Raw genomic sequence first — 25,688 nt, 5'->3', positions numbered from 1 at the left:
AATGGGCAAAGTTCACAATTTGCTGTCCTTCCTTCGGGGACTGAGGGGGGATTAATTTGTCCTGAAAGATATAGTTATCCAATTTTTCGATTATGCTGAACAAAATCGCTATCTCAAAATTTTGATTCGGTGACTTTTGAAAAAAAATGAGCGTGGGAGGGGGCCTAGTTGTCCTGCGATTTTTTTGTCACTTAAAAAGGGTACCAGAACTTTTAATTTCCGTTAGAGTGAGCCCTCTCGCGACATTCCAGGACCACCGGGTCGATACGATTATCCCTGGGGGAAAAATTAACACACATCCCTGATCTTTCTTCTGGAAAAAATACAAAATTCCACATTTCTGCAGATAGGAGCTTTAAACTTCAACAACAGGGTTCTCTGACACGCTGAATCTGATGGTATGATTTTCATTATGATTTTAGGACTTTAAGGGGGTGTTTCCCCTTTTTTCGAAAATAAGGCATATATTCTCAAGCTTGTAACTTTTGATTAGTAAGACTAAACTTGATGAAACGTATAAATTTAAAATCAAAATAAAAATCCAATTTTTTATTTATCTATAGGTATCAAAATTCCGTTTTTTAGATTTCCGGTTACTATTGAGCCGGGTCGCTCCTTATTACAGTTACCACGAACTGTTTGACCAAACTTAGTTTTTAGCTAAGTTTTTAGATTCGCTGACACCTTCGGTGTCAGACATATGCACCAGCACGTGTCTATATTAAGCTAAGTTTTTAGATTCGTTGAGAGTTTTAGCACTGGACACATCTACCAGCCCGTGTCTATATTTACCTTGGTTTTTAGTCTCGTTGACACTTTTGGTTTGGCATGTACTCAGTTTCAAATACTTTCATCACAGAAATTACCTTTCTTCAATTTCAGCCATTAATTTTTTGGAACTTAATATATGTAATGAAGAAAACACTTAGTAAAATACCTCAAGAGTATATTCAGCGTATTTGAACGAATCGGCAAATCGAACGTGTCGACTTTCGTCTTGGTTTGCAGATTCAAACTTCTTTGCCGTAGATGCCTGCGGTGTACTTGTACTGCCCTCAGTCATAAAGCGCTCTATTATGGAAGAATTAGAAATGAAGCTAGATTTGTCTGCTACATTCTCCAGAATCTCAAAAACGGCAAGATCTCTCAATTCTTTCTATAAAAAAAAATTAATTTTTCTAGGTTTGTTATATATTATTAATAGGTTAGTTCTAGGTTTTATAATAGTTCTCTGTTGTATAATAGTTCTTAGATCGAGATTTATAGACTAAACCGACAAGCAATCAAAAAGAGAATCTTAGGTTTCTTACCTTTTACCAAAGCAAAGCTCACAATAAAGGCAACTTTTCCAGCAACATTGTAAACTTTTAATTCCCAAGATTAATTCTATTCATTTTATATTCAGTTCCATTCAACACTCCTTGAAAGTTTCAACTTGATACCCCCAGCAAAGCTCAAGGTATTGAAAATAAGTTATTTTGATGAATTGGTACCACACAGTGTCTTTTGATTAACTAGGCTAATTAAACGTGAATCAATTCTAATTCACGTAGGAATTTATAGTGCAAAACGCCTAGGAAGACTGGGAGATAAAATTTTTACCCGCCTTAACCCAACACCAAATTCGAAATCCCCTTGCCAATATTAAAGACAAACACTATTTGCCATTAAAAAACCCTTTACAAAACATTTGCAAATTTTCGGGGTTAGAAAACTTCTTTTGAAATTATCCATTAGAATTTAGCCACTAAAATTATCCACTAAATTGTAGATTGATTTCTAATAAGTATTTTCAAATTAAAACATTATACATTGAAAAATTTCCCATAAACAATATAGGTATTCTACTATTCAACATATTTGGCCAGTAACAACATAGGTGTTCTGCAAAGGAGCAAAGTGAATACCACTAATTGAATCCTCAAGATACCTTAAAAAAATAAGTACCCACCTCAGGATTTCTACAATTGTCCCCTCAATTCTCTATATTTTTTTTAATAACTAATTATTGTTTTCACGCTTCATCGATATTGCTTCATCCCTCCCTCCCTCAGTCTCAAGAAATGTATTTTAACATACATGCCTTATCCAGAAAAGAAATTCCCCCCGAAACCGAAGAGATAAGATATATACCACGCAAGCACATAGGAATTTTTAGGGAGGGGGGGAGAAGGAGGCAATCTAAAAAATAAATAAAAAAAGGGAAGCGTTAGAAATTACAGGAAAAAATTTCAAGGAGGGAAGGAAGAACAAACAGACCCAAGGAACGCTGCCTTATCCTTGCATATGTTTCTGACATAAATTTAGTTGTTTTTTTTTGTTTTTGTTTTTTTTAAAAAGCATATTCCAGTGATATTAACAATAAGTATTATTAATTTCAAAAACTGACTATTTAATGAGGTAAACATGTTTTTTTAACAGGTTCTAAAGGTTAGTTGTTATAATAACGTGTTTTAAGGTTGTTATATTCTTCCTTGGTAAATCCGTATATTTTGCAACATTATTTAATGCGACTCAGCCCCATGGATATGTTGGACCACATTCTACCACCTTCTTCGATCTTGTTTGGAGATAATGTTGTTCCATTTGCGTCCGTGCTCGCTGAGTCCTCCGTTTCTGTTTTTTCCACTGAGAAGGGGCTTAAATTAAAAGGACTGGCTGGTCAGGTACTCGCTTGGGTGCCGCATAACGTAACCAAACCATCTGAGCCTACTGTATTAGTCGATAATGAATACTTCTGATTGCACATTTGCCTTAGATGGTCGTTGCTCATCCTTTGGCTAAGTTTGAGGCGGCAAATGGCAGTTCTTTTTCGTAAGTATTATTTTTCCTCCTTTAGCTGCCAGTTTTTGCACCCATGCTATATAATGGAGAGAACGCACTCAAAAATGGGGCCTCCGGTGTGTGACAGAGTATCTCTAGGCTGATCACTCTTCAAGGTCAAAATGAGTTTCATAGTTGACCAAAAATGCGCCGTGCTTTGCTTATTCTAGCCTTGATTTCATTCAAGGCTCTGAGGTACCTGAATTCTTCTACCTGTTCAAGCTCCTGTCGTCTATGGTTCAGGTTTATTTCAGATACATTTATCTTTTAATCATATATGCATAACATACATAATATACAAATATCTGACAGAGAGACAAGCTAGTTTAGCATAAATAAAAAAACTAAAGAAATTAATCAATCGAAGTAAGATACGACAAAAAGAAAAAAAAAGAAATAAAATATCAATAATAAACATAATATTAATTACTCGCCATGCCACAGAAGACCTGATGATAAATAAAACAAGAGATTTTTTCTCAACCATCAATGGGACAACAAAAAGGAAACAAAGGCCCGAGAAAAATACAAAAAAAAAATGCATAAATAAAACAAAGCTGACGAACTTCTACCTCTAGACAGGTACTTGCTTTTGGGGACACTGATTGCTGGACTTGTCAGACTTGCGCTGTTTGCCAGTCTTTGCAACATGTCTGTGACTTAAGTGGTCAATTCAGCAAGGAATGTACAATTGTCTGCGTAATCAGATTCCTGGAATTTATCACCACTGGTCAGCTCAATTTGGTCTTCTTATCTTTAAGGGTCTCATAGTAAGCTTTCACCAGCCTCACCAGCTTCAATGCGACTCCGTCTTCTAGCAAGATTCCCCCATAGTAGAGGGTTAAGTACAGATACAAGTACTTTAAAATACAAAAAAAAAAATATCTGTGGTTTCATGACTATGGATAGAGCCTTGATGTGGGACGATCCGAAGTAAAAAATATGACATCTAAGTATCCCACTCCTGGAAGGGAGCCAGGTTGATTTTTTCCTGTTCTACGCTCTCTTTAACCTCTGAAAATGTTCACGACAACGACAGAAAAACCTCATCTACCTCTTTCGTCCATGAGAAAGATGCCTCGACGATTTTTGCAATCACTTCTCTCGTCCTTCTTGAATACTAGAATGACTGTTGCATCTCTCCTATCTTAGGAGACAGATTCACTCCTCTAGACCTTCATAAAGAGGTCCTCGGCCGTGCTGACAAGACTCGGCAAGGCTATATAGATCTCTAGTGGCAGCCAATGAGGGAAGAGGTGATGCATGGTAACGCAAAAATTTATCAAACGGATGGCTTCACTTATTTGGGTAGCATTATTAGTAAACATGTTGGATGTAATGAAAATGTAAAATAAAATAGGCAAGGCTTAGGGGGTTTTTCCACAGTCGAAAAAAGTTTAGAAGAATAGGAAGATAAATCTGTAAGCTAAAATTAGAAGATTGGAAGACATAGCAGTAACAGTGGCCAAGTACGGCTCTGAAACTTTGGCGTTTCGAAAGACTGAACAATATTTGCTGACTATCTTCCGGATGATTTGTATGGTAGTTAGGTGGTAGATAGGTAGTTGCAGGTACTCTTTTGACTGACAGTATATCGAAAAATACAGTAGGTACTCGTTTGACTGACGATATATCGAACAATACGGTCTACGAAAAACATAGTAGTTGGGTAGTTGTAGGTACTCGTTTGACTGACGGTATATCGAACAGTACGGTCTACAACATGGTTCAATCATAGAATAAAAGTGACTAGTCAACGTCTTACAGACAAGGATGGCAGATTGCCAATCATTGTGCTTTTCTGCCATCCATCTGGGCACAAAAGAAACGCAGATAATCACCAAATGGAGTAAATCGAGGCCATAAGAAAGGATTTAAAGCAGCCTGAGGTTCATGGGAGGGGGTAAAGAGTGTAGCTTTGACAGATTATGGTGGAGGAAGCGCTTGCGTAGCTGTGTTGTCCTCAGGCAGCTTGGTACCCCAGTAAGCTGTTAGTAGTATTAAAAGTAGATTGCTTTTTGAGCCCTATGATCTTATACTGTTTGGTGGATTTCAAAATTCGTGTCTAAGCCCCTAATTCGTTTCTAACTTCTAATATCAAAATAAAGTTAAACTAATCGGATACATTTTTTTTTAATATTAGCATTATTATTTCTAACAATGTAATTTGCACCATAGGTTACAAAACCTTATTTTGCTCTCTTACACTACAATCCTTAGACATACCCTTTGGTTCTGTGCAACATGATGCAATACTGTCAGCTCTGACTAATTATTTTTATATCAGTTTAATGCCTAATTAATTAGTATGGTTATGTTATTTGATTTGTTACCTTATGCTGTCTGTCTGCCTCTCTAATTTTCTGGTTGAAATCAGCGTCAATTGAATCTTCAAACTTCTCCTTCTTGGTATCATTTCTGAAAGGATTTCCACCTTTTTTCAAGGGGCTTACCACCCTTCTATAACCAGGTGATGGTTTGGGTAAAAATTTCGGAGGCGTATACTGAAAACGTTGAAGTCCCGATCCCTTCCTCAAAAACGGCCTTTTTACAATCTTTGGAGAATTAGTGTTTTCAGCTTCCATTTTTTCTTCCTCAAGTTTTGACTTAAGAATCTCTTCAAAACTCTTTGTATTATTTCCAATGGGTGTTTCTTCTTGGTTTTCAAACGCTGTGTGGGATGTGTTAGAATGCAATATACTTCGTTTTTCTGGTGATAAATTTTCTGGAAAGACATGATTTAGTCAATAAAACTAATGACGAAAAAAAAATTAAAAGGTCAACTAAACTGACTTGTTGAAACTGAAATTAAAGAGTAGATTATAAATACTTCAACTGTCTAAAATCCAGACATATCCCCTACAACGCGTTTTGTATGCAAAAATATAGTTCAATTATACAGGCCTATAAGGAAGAAGGGCAGATTTTATCTGTACTGCATAATTTGAGAAGTGGAAGGTAAAGCCAGGAACCTGAAAGATATACACTTTTTAACAAATAAAGAGACAACTAGACACCTTCGAATAGATCAATAAGAACATGAAGTTTAGAATAGAGGAAAGTCAAAACCTTCTTGAGAAAAATAAACTACCAACGCCATCTAATTCTACCTACGTAAATCATGAATAGCTTTTTTTTGTAAATCAATTGACCCAGTAGATAGTTTATTAATGAATAGAATTATTGATACACTAAATGACGATAATCATATTTCAATCTTTACCCATTTGACGCCATGAAGATATTGGATTCTTCAATTATTCTAATCAAGCAATTCTGATTATTCCAGAATACCCACTGAATTCTTGTACCTCTTTTCTGTCTCCAGACCTGAGTCAAGAATATGGGAAACTGAAAGAGGAAACTTGAACTTCTCTTAGAGAAAAATACAACTTACACCATCTAGCGTGAACCATTACAGTCATGTAAGTAAACATTAGAACAGAAATAAACATATTAGTTGAACTTACTTTTCTCTTTTCTACTTTTGATTCAGATTAAGCGGAAAAAAAGAGACACTATAGGTAAATATGTTTTAACTACTCACGGTTCCTCTTCCAACAAAACAAGATTTTCATTAAGTTGCCAATACAAAACCAGTTGCCAATAAGTTGAGACTATCAATAATAACAATTTAAACTTTAAGCTTGTGTACTGACGAGTGAGTAATTACAATTTCGGGTCTGAAAAACACAAAAATTAGCTTTCCAGTTAGCTTTCCATTTTCATTTTAACCTTCCACTGTTCCTTTGTAACAAAACAGTATTTTCATTAGGTTGTCAATATAAAATCAATTGTCAATAAATTGTGACGATCAATATTAACAATATGAACTACGAACTCGAGTATTGATTGCAATTAGTGTCCCAATAAAAACATTAATTCATCAAAACCGAGTAACTAATTTTTATGCAATATTATTTATTTTTAATTAAGTACCAAGTTAGTAAAAAAAATTTTTGATTATGTCCCCATATGAAAAGATGACAAAGTGAGTTTAATTACAATTACAGCTACTGTTTCAGTTGTATTAGTAGAGGCATTGGCTTAATTTCTGTGGGAAGAAATTTACTTCGTACAACAATTCTTATTAGAATATTGAGGTGCTCCTCAGTACTTGGCTCTTTACGCCAAAGTTTTTAGTACTTTTGAAAAAGCTTCTGACTCTACCTTAACAGCCCTTTTGTTTCAGGAGTCACTCTTAAAGAATTGACACAAAAGTCGAACTTTAACATGAAGAGCGTGGTATTGAGGAGGGGGACCCCTTTCATACATGTAATAATTAATATTCGCTTAAGTTTAGACGTTGCTCCTTGAATTCTGCTGAGAAAAATTCTTTTTTGGTTAATTCTTGATCATTTTTCTAATTAATACCAAAAAACCGGGTTCTCTTCAAAAGAAAATTCTCTCCCCTCCCCCATGGAAAATCCCTCGATGGAAAGTTCCTCCCACGGAAATCCCGTTTCCCCTCAGGAAAAGTCCCCCAGGCGATTCCTTTCTCGCTGAAAATCCCCCCCCCCCAGAAAATTCCTTACGAACAGTTCCGCGTGAAAAATTCTTCTTAGCACACTTTCATTCGAAAAAGACTACAATTTCTGATTGTTTTTCAAATCATGCTAGAAATCTACCTTCGTGGATGATTTTTCCCAGACCCCCCCCCCCCCCAGTGGCAGGTTGCTTCCAAAGAAAGTTCCTCCACGGAGAATCTCATCCGTGAAAAATTCCCCAAGAAGAATTTCTACCGTGGAGAATCCTCCGAAATGAAAAGATTGCGACCGGTAAAAATTTCCCCGGGTTATTCCACTCAACACAGTTGAGTCGACAAAAAAAGAAATACAAATAAAACGTAATTCACATTAGATTTCTGGCAAATTCTCACAGTGTCAATTTCTCCTGAAAATTCCAACCCCCTCCCCTCAAAACTTGCCTCTACATCAAAGATTCTCCGGGTCACAAACCTCCCCAGGATAAAATTAACCTCCTCCCCTGTTTGTATATTCCCATAACGTCTGTATACTTCCTGATAATAAATATTATATGTAAACAATTGTCATTCTACAGAACTTTCCTTAGGGTCTTTGGGTGATCATATCATCCTTAAAAGCATAGATATTGGATCTTTCAAAAATCGTGAACAAAATGCCCAAATGCAGGTAACAAAAGAGCATAAAGAGAGCGCTTGTTGCCCTCCAATTTTTGAAGGGCATTAGAACTTTTAGTTTCCTTTCAAACGAGTCCTCTCTCAATCTTTTACAACGATTTGTTTCACATAATCACCATTGGGAAGAACAAAACAATAACGTGTCAGTAATCTTTCTTCTGGCACAAAAATGCAAAATTCCACATTTTTCCAGATGGGAGCATGAAACCTCTGCAGTAAGATTCGTTGATATGGTGAATCTGATAGTGTGATGTTCAGTACGATTCCTTTGCCTTTCGGAGGTGTTTCTCTCACATCCCTTTCTTCGAAAATTCCACGAATTTTCTCAGGTTTCGTAGCCTTTGATGGGTAACACTAAATTTAACGAATCTTATATATTTAGAATTAGCATAATAAGCCAATCAACCGATGTATCTATTAATATCCGTTTTTTAAGAGTTTCAGTTACTATTGAGACTTACTAACAGGTTGTTACCTGTTTGTTAGAATTAGCATATTAAGCTAATTCTTTTGATGCATCAATTAATATCCGTTTTTTTTAGAATTTCAGTGTCTAGGAAGACTTACTAACAGTTCCTTACCATGGACTGTTTGAAAACAAAGCACATATTTCGGAAACGTCTTGACTGCAACGTCTACAGCGTCTGGCTACAACATCTACAGCATCTTGGCTGCTCAAAAAATATATGTATTTACTGTAAACAAAGGACTAACGTTTGGAAGTAAACAGCAAAAAGGAGCCACAAAGCAAAGCAGTGACTGAAAAAATTCTTCATTTTTTTGTACGTAATTTTCGTAGCTAGGCTCTTAGAGCCTAGCCAATTATCTATTTGTTTCCTACAGTAAAATCTAATCATCTCAGATTTCACAGTCTAGCTGTAAGGCCGTTGGCAAACACAATCACTATTCCTTATCCGACAAGTTTTGACTTTGCTTTATTATGTAAACTAAATTTTAAATTCTAACCCTCAATTTTACTAGCAAGTTAAACCAAATTACAACAAAATTTTAATTTAAGCTTATAAATGAAACGAAGGTATAACTTAAGCAATTTATGGAGACGTGACCCTTTCTGGGGACTTACTTTGACCTTAAAAGCATTCCGGATATTAAGTAAAAATAACCGATCTTCTTGATGGTTCGCTACTGCCAGAATGTCCTCCCACAATGAATGGATTGACTTATGCAGGCTAAGCAGATCGCTCTGGTATGTTCGTCACTAGTGTTCCTCAGTCTGTTTCTGTCGCGTAAACTTGTTGAATGTCAGCGGAGCGCAGCATTGGGTAGCTAGATATTGTGGATACGTAGGAGGAAGCCAAAATGTCTCCATCCACAATTTAGTATAACATCTGTCACAAGAAGCTGGCCCGTCTTGTGGCGGATGGATTAATTTGTTATTCTATACCACCAGTTGATGTTGAAGATAATTCTTAGACGTGGATTTTCGAAAGCCAGCATTTTTCTCTTGTTCCTGGCTCAGGTGCCAGTTTCTAGATGGTTGCAGGAGAAATGGTATAACGTTGCTATTGACTCGTAGTTACAGCAATAGAGAGAAGTTTTTGGACCCACAAACCTTCCGTGGCCTATTGAAGGCTCCATTAGCCTGACACGCTGAATTTTCGGGTTGTAATGCTTTTGATGCTTAATCATACTCGTGTTACAAGCCAGTGAAAAGCGAAGGGAAAAATTGAGTAAGCCAACTATCAACAACAACAACAACAAAATTCACGCCTAACACTTTTAACATATTAAGCAACATTTTAATTTAAAGCCTTATAACTTCATAATATTTGCTAGTTATTTAGCGTTTACTCTAGACAACGAAACAAAGAGTGCAATGTCAAAGTTCTGTGAAGTTGCGACAGAATATATTTGCCGCGTGAGTGATCACGGGAATCAAAATCCTTGACAAATAATTCTTTGCACCAAACAAAAAAAATATTCATGTGCTCTGTCTCTAGATGTGACACCCTTAAGAAATCAGAAATTACAACTAAGCATCTGAAATGTAGTCTTGTCACATAAAACCGTTAAATCAAGTTCAAACGTATGACAAACTGATTAAACTTGTGCCTAGAATCAGATCAAATAGTTCGTGGTAACGAACGTTAAGTAAGGGGCGATGCAGATCAATAGTAACTAAAACTCTAGTAAAGAAACAGAGCATTGATAACTATAGATACGTAAAAAGAATTGGATTTTGATGCTTGTTCAAAATATATAAAATGCATTAAGTTTAGTATTACCCATCAAAAGTTAAGAGCCTAAGAGTATTTGCCCAATTACGTGGAAGGATCTTGCCAAGGATTAATTTTTCTTTGGGCAAGGAAATTTTCCATGGAGGGGAGCCAGATTTCCTGGTATTATTTAAAAATAATAAGGAATAAAAAAAGGTTTTTTTCAACTAAAAGTAAGGAGTAACATTGAAACTTAAAACGAACAGAAGCTATTACGCATTTGAAGATGGTTACCCCCTCGTCGATACATCACTCTTTACGTTAAGTTTTTTAAAAACCTTTAAAACAGTTATTATTCCACTGAATCATCCCTTGCGTTTCGGGAGTCATTCTTAAATGATTGGAACAAAATTCACACTTTACTGTAAAAGGCAAGATATTGAGGAGGGAGCAATTCCCCTCATATAAATAATACCTTCTTTCCGTTTTAAATTTTAATGTTGTTCCCTACTTTTAGTTAAAAATCTTGTGTTTTTTTTTAATTTAAACACACATCAAAATCGATTATTTATTCTACACGAAAATGTTTACCTTCTATTGTAGAAAGACTAGCACTTAGCACCTCTCTTTCCTTCATTTGTGACAATAACAGCTGGTCTAGAGCTTGCTGCTGCCAGTTTTTCAACGCTCGCAACCGTATGAGCAGATCTTTAGAAGAAGGGGAGGCGCAGCTGACATCAGACACAGCAATGGAGTCATTCATTTATGTTGAAAATAGTCACTGTTGCTTCAACGGCTGAAAATAATTTTTTTCGAAATTATGTAAGAAATTTGGTATTTTGAATCACGTAGCCAAAATTAAAAAGCTAGAATTGAGTCCCTTCTTTTGAGTTTTAAGGGGAAGTTGACCAGTGAACCCGACTAGCTGTCCATAAGATGATCACAAATAGCAGAAAGCTCTCTGACCAATAGCCACAGGAAAATATAAAATTGGCTGCACTTGGGAAGCAAACCCTTGGTTGCTAGTAAAATGTTCCTAAGTAGCTGTTTTTAGTACTAAATTCAAATAATACACAGATACTTTTCATACAGCCTACAAATATTATTTTTTTTTCTGTACTGTTTAAGTATTTCACTTCATCAAATGAGTGAAGTTTTGATAACCTTCTTAAATCATAACTAAGATGCTATTCCTAATGCCGGTTTACTAAAATAAGTCAATCAGGACAAATAAATTGAGGTATACTTTCAAATAGCTCACTTTTCTCAATAGATATTTGGTTTCAATAGCCTATCTTACTTACCAAATTAGTGTTTCATTGGAGATTCAAGAACTACAGTTCTAAAAATAGTTTTTTTTTTTCAAACCACGCTTCCTTTCCATTTAGAATTAAAATAAGATGGAAGATCAAAGACATCTGATAAAAAGATCTGATAATATTTTCAAACAAAAAATTACAGTTTAATAAGAAATATTTCCATTCCAGCATGTAGTTGTTAAAAAAAATAACTTTTTTCCAAGTTAATGTTTGAGTATGTCCTACTTTCTCATACCTGTCTAAAGTAGAGTAAGGCTGGGTATGTTTCCATGTTGTATACAGGGGGGTAGATATCTGATTTCAAACCCACTTTGTAAACTTTTGTCATTGTGTCAGAAATGAAAAATTGGTGTTATATTAATTGAAGACAAAAGACATCAAACACCATTTGTTCACATGCAAACAATTTCAATAGACCAGCCTAGCAACAAATCCTCATCCTTTCCTTGGTTGAAAAAAAAGCTCAACTTTTTGTTTGGTTTTGAAGAAAAACAGATATTATGTTTTTTGAAATTTTTTCAAGTTTGATGCTGGCTTTTGAGATGTATGGTACTGTGGTTTGGTTTCATTTTTTATTTATTATACCCTTTTTTTCTTTGTTTCATGTGTCATGAATAGTCAGTGTGGTTTTAGAATGTGTTTACATAAAGAATAATTTTCTGTCTAAAATAGACTATACAATAGTGCATGCTATTTTAATTTGGATTGGTTGCTAGGCTGGTCTATTGAAATTGTTTGCATGTGAACAAATGGTGTTTGATGTCTTTTGTCTTCAATTTATATAACACCAATTTTTCATTTCTGACACAAGTCTGACAAAAGTTCACAAAGTGGGTTTGAAATCGGATATCTACCCCCTGTATACAACATGGAAACATACCCAGCTTTACTCTACTTTAGACAGGCATGAGAAAGTAGGACATACTCAAACATTAACTTGGAAAAAAGTTATTTTTTTTTAACAACTACATGCTGGAATGGAAATATTTCTTATTAAACTGTAATTTTTTGTTTGAAAATATTATCAGATCTTTTTATCAGATGTCTTTGATCTTCCATCTTATTTTAATTCTAAATGGAAAGGAAGCGTGGTTTGAAAAAAAAAACTATTTTTAGAACTGTAGTTCTTGAATCTCCAATGAAACACTAATTTGGTAAGTAAGATAGGCTATTGAAACCAAATATCTATTGAGAAAAGTGAGCTATTTGAAAGTATACCTCAATTTGTTTGTCCTGATTGACTTATTTTAGTAAACTGGCATTAGGAATAGCATCTTAGTTATGATTTAAGAAGGTTATCAAAACTTCACTCATTTGATGAAGTGAAATACTTAAACAGTACAGAAAAAAAAAGTAACTCCCAGTCATAGGGTAAAGGTCCCAATGATTTGAAAGCTTTTGTAAAACCACTTTTTCTACCCCAGAAGGCTTAATTTAAAGACTTTTGGCTTGAAAAGGGTTTCTGTATGTAGAAAAAGTATCTATGAATTAAACTGTTTGATTAGAAATTTTATCAGAAAAAGACACTTAACTTAAATTTTCTTAAATTGGAGCGTTTTCACCAACAAATTTGACAAAACAAAAGAGTTACCTGTTTTCAATGTAAGTTGGAACCCAATTTGACATGTATTAAAATACTTCGGAAATACTTGTGAGCAGATCCTAGTGGATTTGACATGTGCATTCATTTTACTTTATTTTTTTCATTTCTCTTCAAGTTTTTTAAATGTGTAAATGTATAAAATAGTATTCAAATAGTGGAAGCAAAAAACTGAAAAAATGGCTAAAGTATAGAGATAGAATTGGATAATTATATGGAGTGTAATTGTGTAAACTAGGTTCCTATAATATAATGGTAAAAAAAAAAAGGTAAAGGATATGGCATTAGACTTTAAAGTCCGTACCGGCGGTGCTGATCTCCGTTTCTTGGCCCTTCAGCCAGGAAGTGCAATGGGGGGTTGGGGGCCAGCCATCCTGTGCTTTCGCACAACCTTCCTGTTTACCTTCCCCAAATTTCTCCAGGTACCCATTTAGAGCTGGGTCGACTCTGGCTAAGCTTACAGAGTCACGCCACTGACCCCGTCCCAAACTGAAGAATAAGGTACACTGGGATTCGAACCCACGTCCTCTCAGACAAGGGATCCCGAATCCAGCACACCAGTCCACTCGGCCAGTATGTATACTGGCCAGTATGTATATAATGTGTGAAATAATAATATGATATAGGTCTTTTTACAAATCCTATCTGCAATGGCCCACTTTCTCTCAGCTTTAATGGTCCAGCAAATATTTCTTGATCTTTCACAGTTAAAAGTGTTTTCAACATTTGGCCATTTCAAAGTTAATCTACCAGTTGAGTCCACTTTCAAAAAATTTAGTTTTGACTTTCCTTTGTCTGGAAAATCTAGAATTCTTTAAACATACATGTCCTACTAAAGATTTTATAAGTTTGGGACAACAAGGAGTTTAACAGGTTTCATTAGCATTTTGGATGGGATAAAAATTCCATTCTAATTAGAGAGGGGATCAGGTAGAATATTTTGGATTTTACAGTTTGGAATCTTTTTGAAAGAAAGCATGTATAAAATTTACTAAGGGGGGGTATCCTTCAAATTTATTCAGTGATAAATGAATTTGAGTGCTGTGACCAACCAAGTCAAAAGCTTAAAAATATGACCATAGCATGTGGCCAAGCAGCAGCTTGTCCGATGCAGCAGCATCAGCATCTGAGCAGCTCAGATGATGGAAAAATCTAGTACAAAATCAGTAAAACTACAATTAGAAAACTTTTTAATTTTTTTCACATGAAGTATTATTACAAATAATATCATTAAAATCTCTTGTTGTTGAGAAAGTACTTATAAATTCAAAAACTATTTGAATTTTGACACCAACTTTTTCTCATCTGTTTTACATATTCAGTGAAGTTTAGACAGAGTCATGTTGCTGTCTGTCCAAAATTTTTACAAGGCTAGTACAAGATATTCTCAAAAGAAATGAATCTCATAATAGAAGCCAATATCTACTTTTGAATTTAGCTAAATGAACATTTTTATTCAGTTTGGTATTCCACTGCATCAGATAAGAATTTTCAACACACAGAACATAGTTTCATGAATACAATATTAGCTACCATTTTAACTTAATTTCATCAAGAAAAGACCAATATGGCTACATTTTAGAAGAGATGAGATATATCTTGATGTGTTGGTGCTGATCTCAACTTTTTTGCCAAAAAATACCCAAGTAATGACAGTTTGACCATTACATAGCTAAAAAACTGTTGGGAGCTCCTTATGCATTGAAAATAGAAAACTTATTGAATTGAATATTCTTTTCTTATCTGGGTGTATTGGATATAGTGTCTATGTTTTGCATTGTCAAAATATATCAAAGGCTTCAAGAGATGATGTTCCAAGCCACAACTAAGCAGAGTTATCCTATTTTGAAGGAAAACTTTGACAAAAAGGAAAATGGTTCCAAAACTGCACTATCAAATCATCAGTGCCTTTACCCTTTACCCCAGTAGGAGCAGTAGTAGTATATTACTATTAGTTGTAGTAGCATCAGTATTGATAGCAGTTCCAAAATTGAAGTGTTGAATCATTTGTGTCTTTATTCTATACAGCTTGGATCCTCCAAAAATTGGTCAGCCTTGATCAAATCATTGCTTGTGTTTAAAGACTTTCTCATACTGTCCTCTTGTGTTAATTATTTTGGCAGTTTTTCCAGGTAGTGCTTTGCTCTCTAAAATTGTATCTGGTTGCTTTGAACAATTGTACAATTTGTACGTCCGACTCCTCTTATAGATTAAGAAAAATTTAACTATAATACAATTTTTGAAAAGAATGTTCAAACTGAGTGTTAAAAGACAAACTCCTATTCTAGTTTACTAAAGAGTTCAGAGAATTTAAACCTATTTTTTACTGGACCTATTCCTAAAAGATCTTCTTGGATCAAACAAAACTCTTATCAGGAATTTCAGGTGAGCTTTTCAGTGCATAAATTATTGAGATAGCTAAAACATATTTACTTTTAGAATCAGAATTTCATCCTGAATCCAAACATAACATTTAATTATCTTGCAAATACTTTTGTCCATGAACCTAAATAAAGACATTTGTACATTTTCTTTAATCTTTTAATATGTTTCCTAACCCATAAAAGCATTAATCACTAAATTTGCACTTTAGAACAATTAAGCTACATGCTGGATATGTTCATATTGATGATTATTAATATACAAATTATAATTGTCACTCTCCCAAATATCTAATGACTTGCTGATTAAATCCATCAGATATTAGTTGGATTGGTTGGGAAATGTCACAAATATTTCCATGGTATTTTATTGTATTCAAAATCTAATTTCACTTTTATGTTGCAGTGTGAAGTTACTGTATCTTCACTGGGTCTATTCTAATCATTACCTACTTGTTCAGTAAAAAGGTTTTGTGTATGCTGGCATTTGCAGCATGTTTAAAAAGTTTTTAGGGTACCTTCCTGTTTGCTGGGTAGAAATAATTTCTTTAAAAAGATTATTACTTAGCTGCCTCATATATTGGTAGGTCAAACATTGCTGTTGCAGCACCATCAAAATACTAAAGTTGGCATTTATAAAAACTTTTGGCAAACAGTTTCAAATAAGCCATTTAAACTGACCAACACCAGAAACAGCTGTTTATACCACAAGCTACCAGTGCTGATGTAATTTTTATTGTTCATCAGTGCAAAAATCCTTGATCAGTTCTATCCAGACTGGTTTCCAATAGTTTGCAAGTCTAACTGGAAGTTAAACATGGTGTAAAATGATGAAGATTACTATTACCAAAACCAATGACTATATAATTAAATTCTAGCTGCTGGTCTGTAGCCCATGTTTGTATATTATACAATCTAATTGTATAGTAAGCAGTAATTAGGTCCAAAAATTTTTTAAGTATCAATATGGAGAATAATTATGTTTTCTGTTTGTTTTCAATCTCACTTATGTAAATGAGAAATAGAGTAGGATCCAGGACTAAACTCTGTGGCATTCCACTAATCAGCTCATATGGACATCAACAAAACCTTATAGCCATTGTAGGTGAATAACTGAAGTTGGTGTACACAGTATACCAACTACTGAAGTCTACTTTCTACTCAACCAAATTTGGGTGGGATAAATTTGAAAATTTACAAGGGACCTTGTTAAAGGCCTTAGCATGGTCTACAAGAAGCAATCCCACTTGGATACCACTGTCAAGAAGACTAGTAACCATGTTACATGTCTCAAAAAGATAATCTAAACCAAAATTTTAGCAGGAGATATTTTGTTACAAATCCATTCTGTAAAAATTGCACAATTTGTAAACATTGATTTTTCAAGACTAAAATGAATAAATATAATTCAAAACAAACCCTCAAAAGTGGAATGGACATTTTTGAGTTAAAAACATAAAATACAATGGAAAACACATGCCAGATAGAGAAAAGGAGAAATAATTTTGAATTTTTTATCCAAATTAATTGTAACAAATCAATGCTTTCAGATTATAGAACTTTAACAAAATAGATCTTATAATAAAATAGTAAGTTTGAAACCAATGTTTTAACCCTTTATATACAAAAAAGTCATAGAAAGGGACTATCATCTTCAAAGGTCCAAAAAAGGCTTAAAACTGAATTTTCAAAAAAGCAATTATTATATTCAGAAAGAGGACAAAAATGACATAGGCTACTATACATTTACATTTCTTGTAATTGGTTGTTTAACACCTTTAGTTGATTTTTGAGTCCTAATCAATCTTCAATTCAATATTGGCCTAATCTTTGTTGATATGTCCATAGTGGCCACCTGAACTGTCTTTTCTGTCAACTCATTCCACAGTGGCACTTATCTAGCAAAAACATTTTAGGCCTACTACTTTCTTTTTTAAGATAAGGAAAGATAGAGTTGTTGTTTATGTGGCCTCTAATGCAGGTTAGGAGAGGAGTGGTAAATACTCTTTTTTCATAAGGCCTAGGCTACCTAAGAGTAGCCAGTAGTTGGCTAGCTTCATATCCTACAAGTCATCATCACCTTTTCCTCATAGTGATTGTGAGTTAAACTGTTTCGGTTAGTTTCTTTACATAGCCTAAGCTGTAAGAGACCATAGGAGTTGGGCCAGGTTAATCAAACCCTAAAAATAAGCAATCCAAATAGCCTGTATCACTTTGGTCTCCTTCTAAAGATGCCCAGCACTAGATCTCTATCAAATTAGATTCATCCATAATTGAGGAATTTAGACAACACTGACTAGCCTACTAAAATTTTGTCTTGTTTTGATAGTAGCCTACTTCACCTAGCCTATTTCTTTCAGGAACCGTCTTTTTATTTGAATTTAAACTTTGCGCGGCTACTGAGGCACCTAAGTGCATTTTTGGAATATTTAACTTGAAGATGGCGTTTTTAAATGACTACACAAGATCGTCTACAAAATAATCTTAAACTTGGGGGGGGGGAATCGATCGAGTAGAATATCTACTAAAATGAATGCCGTAAATAAAGCTCTTGGTTGTTTTATTAAAACTCCACTTAAGTATTTTTATTCATTCATATTTAAATTTAAGTTCGTAAACTGTAAATTTTTTATTCAACTCAATATCATGAAAAGAGAAATCACCAATGCAACAGCACAAACACAAAAAAAAAAAGAGACAGAAGGAGAAAGGGAAGACTGTTTTCCTAAATTAGTGATTAATATAGACCAGCACTTGAATGAGGCCTTAACCCTACTCATCTATACAATCACATAGGTCAAACAGCATAGCCACACACAATCAACCATAAAGAATAATCCATGGACAGGCAGTCATGTCGTCAATAAGTATAATAATGGTATCAAGCACGATAAGCTCCTTCTTTCGCTTTGCAAAAAAAATAATTATTCTACTATTCATATCTATTTCCAATTTATTCCAAGGTTACTGTTATCTGGTAATATTTGATTTAATATATCTGGTAATCGTCTTGTGAACGAATTCGCAAAAATACTTCCAAGCATAACTAAACAAGTGAAGTCTCCATCCCCTAGAGAGACGTCATTACATGAAGGATCTAAGTGGCTCCTACGATAAAAAGCCCTCAAATTCTTGCTCGATTCATTCCCTAAATTACTACCACAAGTACGGCATAGGATCTATGAAAACGCTCTTGGTTTAAACCATCAAACTTTTCTGTTCTAAAAACATGACTCCAAATGTTTTTGTCTCTCCACTACTCTCCAGGGCCATAGTTATTTGACATATCAATAGCTTGAACAGTTTAAGTTTGCAAACTGATTCAAATGTTAAAAGACAACATTTTCTACATGCACCAGTTATGGAGAATTTGGTGGGGTCGGGAAAAAAATTCCTAACTCTAGGAGGAGCAATTAGTAGATATGATTAGCTTTAAGAATACAAAATAATATAGTTTTATATAAACAAGATTTTTAATTTTTATTTAGATAAAGAGTAAACAAGATGTCTCGAATTTATTTTATTAATTGTTCGTTGACTAAGGATGCGATTTCTTTGCTAAGAAGCAAAGGCTGTACAAGGAGCAGAAGAGCTTGAATGACCAGCAAACTCGTTTAACGAGGAATGAGAAAAAAGTATAATTTATCGAAAATAGTAAAGGGTTCTATTTCTTTTAAAATATTAAAAAAGGGAAGAAAAAAAGGCATAGACAACAATTTTACGAGAATGAAACTAACTTAAGGTTGAGAACCTTTGATTTTTATTTAAACTTTACAATTACAAGAAGTCTGGTCTGCTGCAACGACTTTCTCTGTGAAAACGAAATAACAAGCTTTTGAACAGCAGGTAAGGAGCGACATTAAGGAATCTGTTATTATAATAGCTTCTTCAGCTATAAGGAAGCTGTTATTAGGAAGCTGAGGAATAATAGTGACTCTGGAATAGTTCTATTGGTGTCAGTGTCGCCATCTAAATATTATTTCTGTCAAAAAATACTACCAAATTTGCCCATTTAGCATTTGTTATTAAGAAGTATGTATACATTTATCGGGAGAGGAAGTGGAATTATCTGCAGGTGGGATTTTCCACAGAGATAATTTTCGATGAAGAGGGAAGTTTCCAGGGGTTTAGTTTTTCAGGGAAATTTTATACTGGAGAAATTTGCTATAATTCCAATACAAAATTCTTCTTCTGTCTTGCTTTCTCATTTCTGACTCAATTTTACTCGTGGAGATGTTAGAGTAATTGTCCGGGGTAAATTTTCACCAGGATTGAATTGTCTAGAGAATAAATCGTCTGGGAGGAAGGATTTTCCCGTGGACGAATAGCCAGATTTTCTGCAATAATTTAAAAACGATCACAAATCAAATTAAAATAACTAGTTTTTTCAACTGAAAGTAAAGAGCAACATTAGAACTTAAAATGAACATTAATTATTACGTATATGAAGGTTGTTACCTCTCAAGCCACCTCGCTCTTTATGCTAAAGTTTATGATAAAGCAGTCACCCATTTGGGTATTTTAATAGTGTTACGTATACGAAGAGCTGTTAGTAGAAACAACTAAAAGTAATACTTTAAGGATGAAAAATTAAGCCTACATGGTACACTGGAAATAGCTATAATCATATCATCGACTGATCTGTCGCTTTCAAGAATATCTGGGCCATCACTGAAAGATGTCTTTGGCTGATTGAAACTTGGATTAGCAGTTCCTTTATCATGGGCATCTGCTCTATAAAGAATTCAATTAATTTCTGATTTAAACAAGGCTACCAGCTAATATGGATAGCGATGTACAGAAATTTAAACAGTACAAATCAAGGCCAAAAAAAGAGTGCTAAAAAAGACTGTAAGTCAGATAAGCAAGTCAAAAATATATTTGTATTACGTATATGAGAGGGTTCGCCCCCTCTTCAATACGTCTTTACACTAAAGCTTAAATTTTATCCCAATTCTTTAAGAATGACCCCTGAATCACAAAGGTCGTAGAATAAATAGTTAAAATCACAAAACATACTTTAGCATAAAGAGCAAGGTATTAAGGAGGAGATGAATCTCCTCATATGCGTAATAATTTCTGTTTGTTTTAAGTTTACATAGTTTTAATGAGTTTAATTCTGCTCCTTACATGCAGTTGAAAAACTTTCTCATGTTTATTTTTTCATTTTTTTTTTAAAGAACGCTAGAAAATCCTTCGCCTTCTTCATGGAATTTCTCTTCACCCTTTATAAATTCTCCGCTGAAACATTGCCCCACGTGGATTTAGTCAGCATTATCCATCAATTTTTCATTTTATGCAAGGTTTGATGGTAACTGGTTAGGTTTAAACCCATTACTGAGATTAAAACCCAATTTAACCTAACCCAACCTAAACTAACTTTTACCATCAAAGCTCGCATAAGACTGAAAAAGCTGATTTACAAAGCTAATGAAGTCGAAGCAGAGAAGGCAAATTCAATGCTATTTAAAAGAAAAGATATAAGGGAACAGTCTAGCCGAATATAGGGGTAGGAAACCGTTGATTTGTAAATAATTCTTATACTTAACCCTTGAAAATCTAAAAAATTTATAAAAACTAGTATCTTATTTCATTTTACATTTTGCTCAAAACTTCAAACATGAAGATAATGACTTTCATACTAAGCAATTTAAAAGTAACTTGCCAGTGTACCATTCACATCAATGGGGGAGGGGGCAAGAATGGGATCCCTCCTATTTTGAAAATAATTTTTTGGGGACATTTTCATTGAATAAATAATTTTTTGCTATTCTCATCGAAACAATTTAGAAAAACAACAAATTTGTTTTCCTCCAACCACTAATTCTTGGGAATTGATACTACTACAGCATACTAATATGATAACTTGGAGGAGCTTACCAAGTAACTCAAGGTCACTTGCTTGTTTCTGAAAAGACTATATATAAGGACGGTAGTTGTATTGTGTTAAAATTACCAACAGTAATCACACGTTCAATAATGTATTCAATACCACATAACAGGAAAGAACTTACTCTTAGAAATTAATAATAAATTGTGAATGAATCCAAAATCTGATAAAACAAAAGTTATGTAAACTGGAAAAATATTGTGGATGTCTTAGCAACATTTTCACTTTTTGAGATTAAATTAGACAATGTTAAATTATAGTAAAGACCGAATTCTAGCCAATAGTAACTAAAACAGTAATCTCGATTGCTGTGCTAGCAGCAACCTTATAAAAGACGAGTACGTAAATGAGAACTATAAATATTTCATTGGATATACCTGAAACCTAGTAAAGAACAAAACACACCACATAGTAACTAAAAATTAAGATAGTACAGGCGTCTTTTCAGAATTTATTAGTCTGGGCTATAGAACCATACTGAGGTTTTCATTATTACTAAGAAACTTTACTATTTCAACTAAGAAAGAGCTATAGGCTTTTTCATTTTTGTAGTTTCACAGTAAAGAACAGCTAACTTACAACAAACTTTCAAACAGTTTGTGGTAACAAACTGTACTAAGGAGTGACCCGGCTTAATAAATAAATAACTTTATTCCTCACGCCTCTCAATACATAATTTCTATACACCTGACACCTTTTTAAAAGAAAAATGTTATGGCAGGGCGAAGAGCGGATCGACTGTGGCACGATTTCCGTTTAAAGTCGTCCTACGTTAAAAGTCTCGAGATATGGTATGTTTATGTTTAGGCTGTTGGAGAAGGCTTCCAGTGATTTCATCTTTTCTACTGGGAATGGTAGTTTGTTCCAGATCTTGATTACCAGGGGTATGAACGAATGATGGTAAGAATTAGATCTTGCAATCTTCATCTTCACGGGCTCCAATTGCAGACTGTGCGATCTTGTGTTGCTTTGGGGAATTTTTTTGAACAATCTTGTCTTTTACGTTCCCAAAATTCTCATGAACTATCTTGAAGAGGTTTTTAAGTCTAAGATCGTTCTTCTTGTCTCAAGTTTATGGAAAGTGAGCCTTCTTAGAGCTTCGTCATACGGAAGGTTTCTGAATCCTTGAAAAGTCCTTTTACAAAGCGTTTCTGGACACGTTCTATTCTGTCAATATCCTTTTTGAGATATGGCGACCAGATGACAGTGGCGTATTCAAGCTGTGGCCTGACGTAGCTTGTGTACGCTGATATCTTTGAGTGATTGTGAAGGTATCGTGGGGATTAACTGAGTAGCCAGAGAGTATTCGACGCTTTACGCACAATCAGGCCGATATGCTTTTCTGGTTTGAGGTCCAAGGTCAGAATTACACCTAGGTCCTTTTCACAGGTAGATTTTGTCAGGTCGATACCTTTCATTTTGTATGAGTACATCGGATTTTGGCAGCCAAGATGGACGACAGAGCATTTTGCTAAATTTGGTGAAAGTTGCCATTCTTCGAGATTCTCTGCCAGGGCATCCAAGTCGCTTTGGATTTGTGATGATGCACTAGCTTCTCCCAGGAGCTTCGTATCGTCTGCAAACAGGCCGAAGTCGGTTTGGGAAATGGCATTTATGCAAATATCTATGTACATGACGAACAAGACTGGGCCGAGAACACTACCTTGTGGGACGCCACTAGTTGCATCGATCCATGTGGATAGTGTGTCTGCAACCTTGACTGCTATTTTTCTATCATTCAGGTACGCTGAGAGCCAATTTTTTAGCTGTCCCTTGATTCCATAGATTTCTAGGCAGTGGATGAGTTTTCGCAAGGATATTCGGTCGAAGGCCTTAAGTAGATCGATTAGGATAATATATATTGGAATCCCACGGTTAAGGGTAGACTGGATGTAGTCGTGTATCACTACTAGGTGGGAAGCAGTAGAACGATTTTTACGGAAGCCATGCTGATGATCTGAGATGAGGTTGTTCAATTCGAGGTGCGAGTTTAACTTTTCCACTATGACCCTTTCCATGATTTTCAGGAAAGGTGAAGTAAGGCTGATCGGGCGATATTTCTCCGGGTCACTCCGTTTCCCTTTTCCTTTGAAAATAGGTGTTACATGGGATAGCTTCCAGGAAGTAGGAAACTTGCATTGCTCGAATGAGATTTGGAAAAGTATTGCCAGAGGTTCACATAGCTCGTCTCTCACTTCTTTCAGGATGAAGGACGGGATGCCATCAGGATTGAGTGCTTTAGACGCTTTCATGCCCTTCATTGCTCTTAGAACACTTCCTGGCGTGAAGCCAAATGCTATGGAGCTCGCTTCCTGGGTGTGAGTCTTGGAGTTGAGGTAAATAGCCATCGTCAATAGTGAACGTGCTGGTGAAGAATTTTACAAGAACATTCGCCTTATCTAGGCTAGTGCTATGGACCACATCACTTCGATCTATTAGTGTAGGTAGTTTCTGTTGCTCACCTTGCTTGCGTTTGCACAGGTTGTAGAAATCGCTTTTTGTTCTTATTTTCTGGAATTCTTCTCGTTCGCAATCTTTGTTGTAGTTTTTGTTAGCTTTTCTACATTTTGAGCTGAGTTTTTGAAGCTTGGCCAGTCTACTTATGCTGCCAGAGGCTTTGCAATCCCTGTATGACTTCTTCCGGTCCCAGATGAGCTTTCTTGAAACTTTAATTCTCAGAGTAACTGAGCTTTCAGTTACTCTTGATTACTCAACTGAAACTCTAAAAACAGAATCGATACCAATAGTTATATCAAAAGATTCGCATATTTTCGAGTCTCAACTGTAAAAGTTTCAAGGTCCTATCTACAAAAATGTAAAATTTTGTATTTTTTGCCAGAAGACAGATCACGGATGCGTGTTTATTTGTTTTTTTTCCCAGGGGTGATGATATCGACCCATTGGTCCTAAAATATAACGAGAGGGCTCATTCTAAGGGAAATTAAAAGTTCTAGCATCCTTTTTAAGTGACCAAAAAAAAATGGAGGGCACCTAGGCCCCCTCCCACGCACATTTTCCTCCAAAGTCACCGGATCTTTCCATGGAGGAATTTATCATGAGGGGAGAGAATTTCCATGAAGGGGGCGCATGATTTTCTAGCATTATTTAAAAAAGAAGAATGAGACATAAATATAATAAAAAATTTCACCTGGAAGTAATGAGTAGCATTAAAACTTAAAGCAAACATAAAATATTACGTGTAAAAGAGGTTCATCTTCAAAATACCTTACTCATTACGCTTTTTTAAGTCTTTTTAGTAATTTCAACTATTTATTCTACGGCCTTTGTGATTCAGGGGTCATTATTAAAGATTTGGGATAAAAATCAAGCTTTAGTGTAAAGAGCGAGGTATTGACGAGGGGGCAAACCCCCTCATATACGTATTAAAAATACACAAAGATAGAAGTTCGTTACTTAGGTTAATTCGTAAGGTGCGTATGTTTATTACTAACAAAAACTTTCGTACAAAAATAAATAAATCTAGATGCATTTTTAAGTGACCAAATATTGGGGGGAAGCTAGACCTCCTCCCCCACCCCTTTTTTTAATTAAAATCATCCGTTCAAAACTATGAGAAAGCCATTTAGCAAAAAAAAAAATGCAAATTTTGGTTTAATTAGTGAAGTGCGAAAAAGCTAAAATCAAAACATGCATTAATTCAAAAACGTTCAGAAAATAAATAAATATAACAAGTTTTTTATAACTGCAAGTAAGGAGCGACGTTAAAACTTAAAACGAACAGAAATTGCGCTGTATATGAAAGAGGTTGTCCCCTCCAAAACACTTTGCTCTTTACGCTCAAGTTCTTTTTTATTGTTTTAAAAAGTAGACTCGTGACAGGTTAGTGTAAAGCGTAAAGTTTAGCGTAAAGAGCGAGGAGTTGTAGAGGGGACAACCTCTTTCATAGACGGAATAACCTCTGTTCATTTTAAGTTTTATTGTCGCTCCTTACTTGCAGTAAAAAAAACTTGTCTTATTTATTTATTACATTAAAGAATGAACAATAGCTCCAAGTAACTGAGGCATTATGCACTACTAGAAACTTAACTTAATTAACTTCCTGATTCTCAGAGATTCATCTCTTACTATTCAAACAAAAAAAAAATAGCTATGAGCTCGTGTGGCACTTGTGACGAGGTCAGAAGAGCCAAGAGCCAAGAGCTCATATAGCATGACCTCTCGCTTCAGAAACACCAAACTTGCCAAAGCACTGGACCACCCTAGCTCCCCCAAAGAGATTGGATCCAGTCCGGTTACGTCAATCACGTATCTACAAAATTTGCTTATTCTACCCACCAAGTTTTATCCCGATCTCTCCTCTCTAAGCGTTTTCCAAG

At 35.0% G+C, this 25,688-nt stretch overlaps 1 protein-coding gene across 1 annotated transcript in view; it reads right to left on the bottom strand.

Annotated features, from left to right (window-relative positions):
- LOC136025794 (uncharacterized) overlaps window positions 1-18,275 on the bottom strand; it is a 51,740-nt gene extending 33,465 nt beyond the window's left edge. The window contains exons 1-4 of the mRNA XM_065701785.1: window positions 17,799-18,275; window positions 10,753-10,957; window positions 5,157-5,548; window positions 938-1,156 (exon numbers count right to left, since the gene is read on the bottom strand). Of these exons, the coding sequence (XP_065557857.1) occupies window positions 938-1,156; window positions 5,157-5,548; window positions 10,753-10,924 (783 nt within the window). The 5' untranslated portion in view covers window positions 10,925-10,957; window positions 17,799-18,275. The remainder of the gene's footprint in view (window positions 1-937; window positions 1,157-5,156; window positions 5,549-10,752; window positions 10,958-17,798) is intronic.
- Window positions 18,276-25,688: the final 7,413 nt, after the last annotated feature.

The sequence above is a fragment of the Artemia franciscana genome, chromosome 4 (genome assembly GCF_032884065.1).
Source record: "Artemia franciscana chromosome 4, ASM3288406v1, whole genome shotgun sequence".
In the NCBI taxonomy this organism is placed as follows: Eukaryota; Metazoa; Arthropoda; class Branchiopoda; order Anostraca; family Artemiidae; genus Artemia; species Artemia franciscana.
The sequence above is the reverse complement of the archived record's forward strand: the minus strand, read 5'-3'. Positions and strand labels throughout refer to the sequence as shown.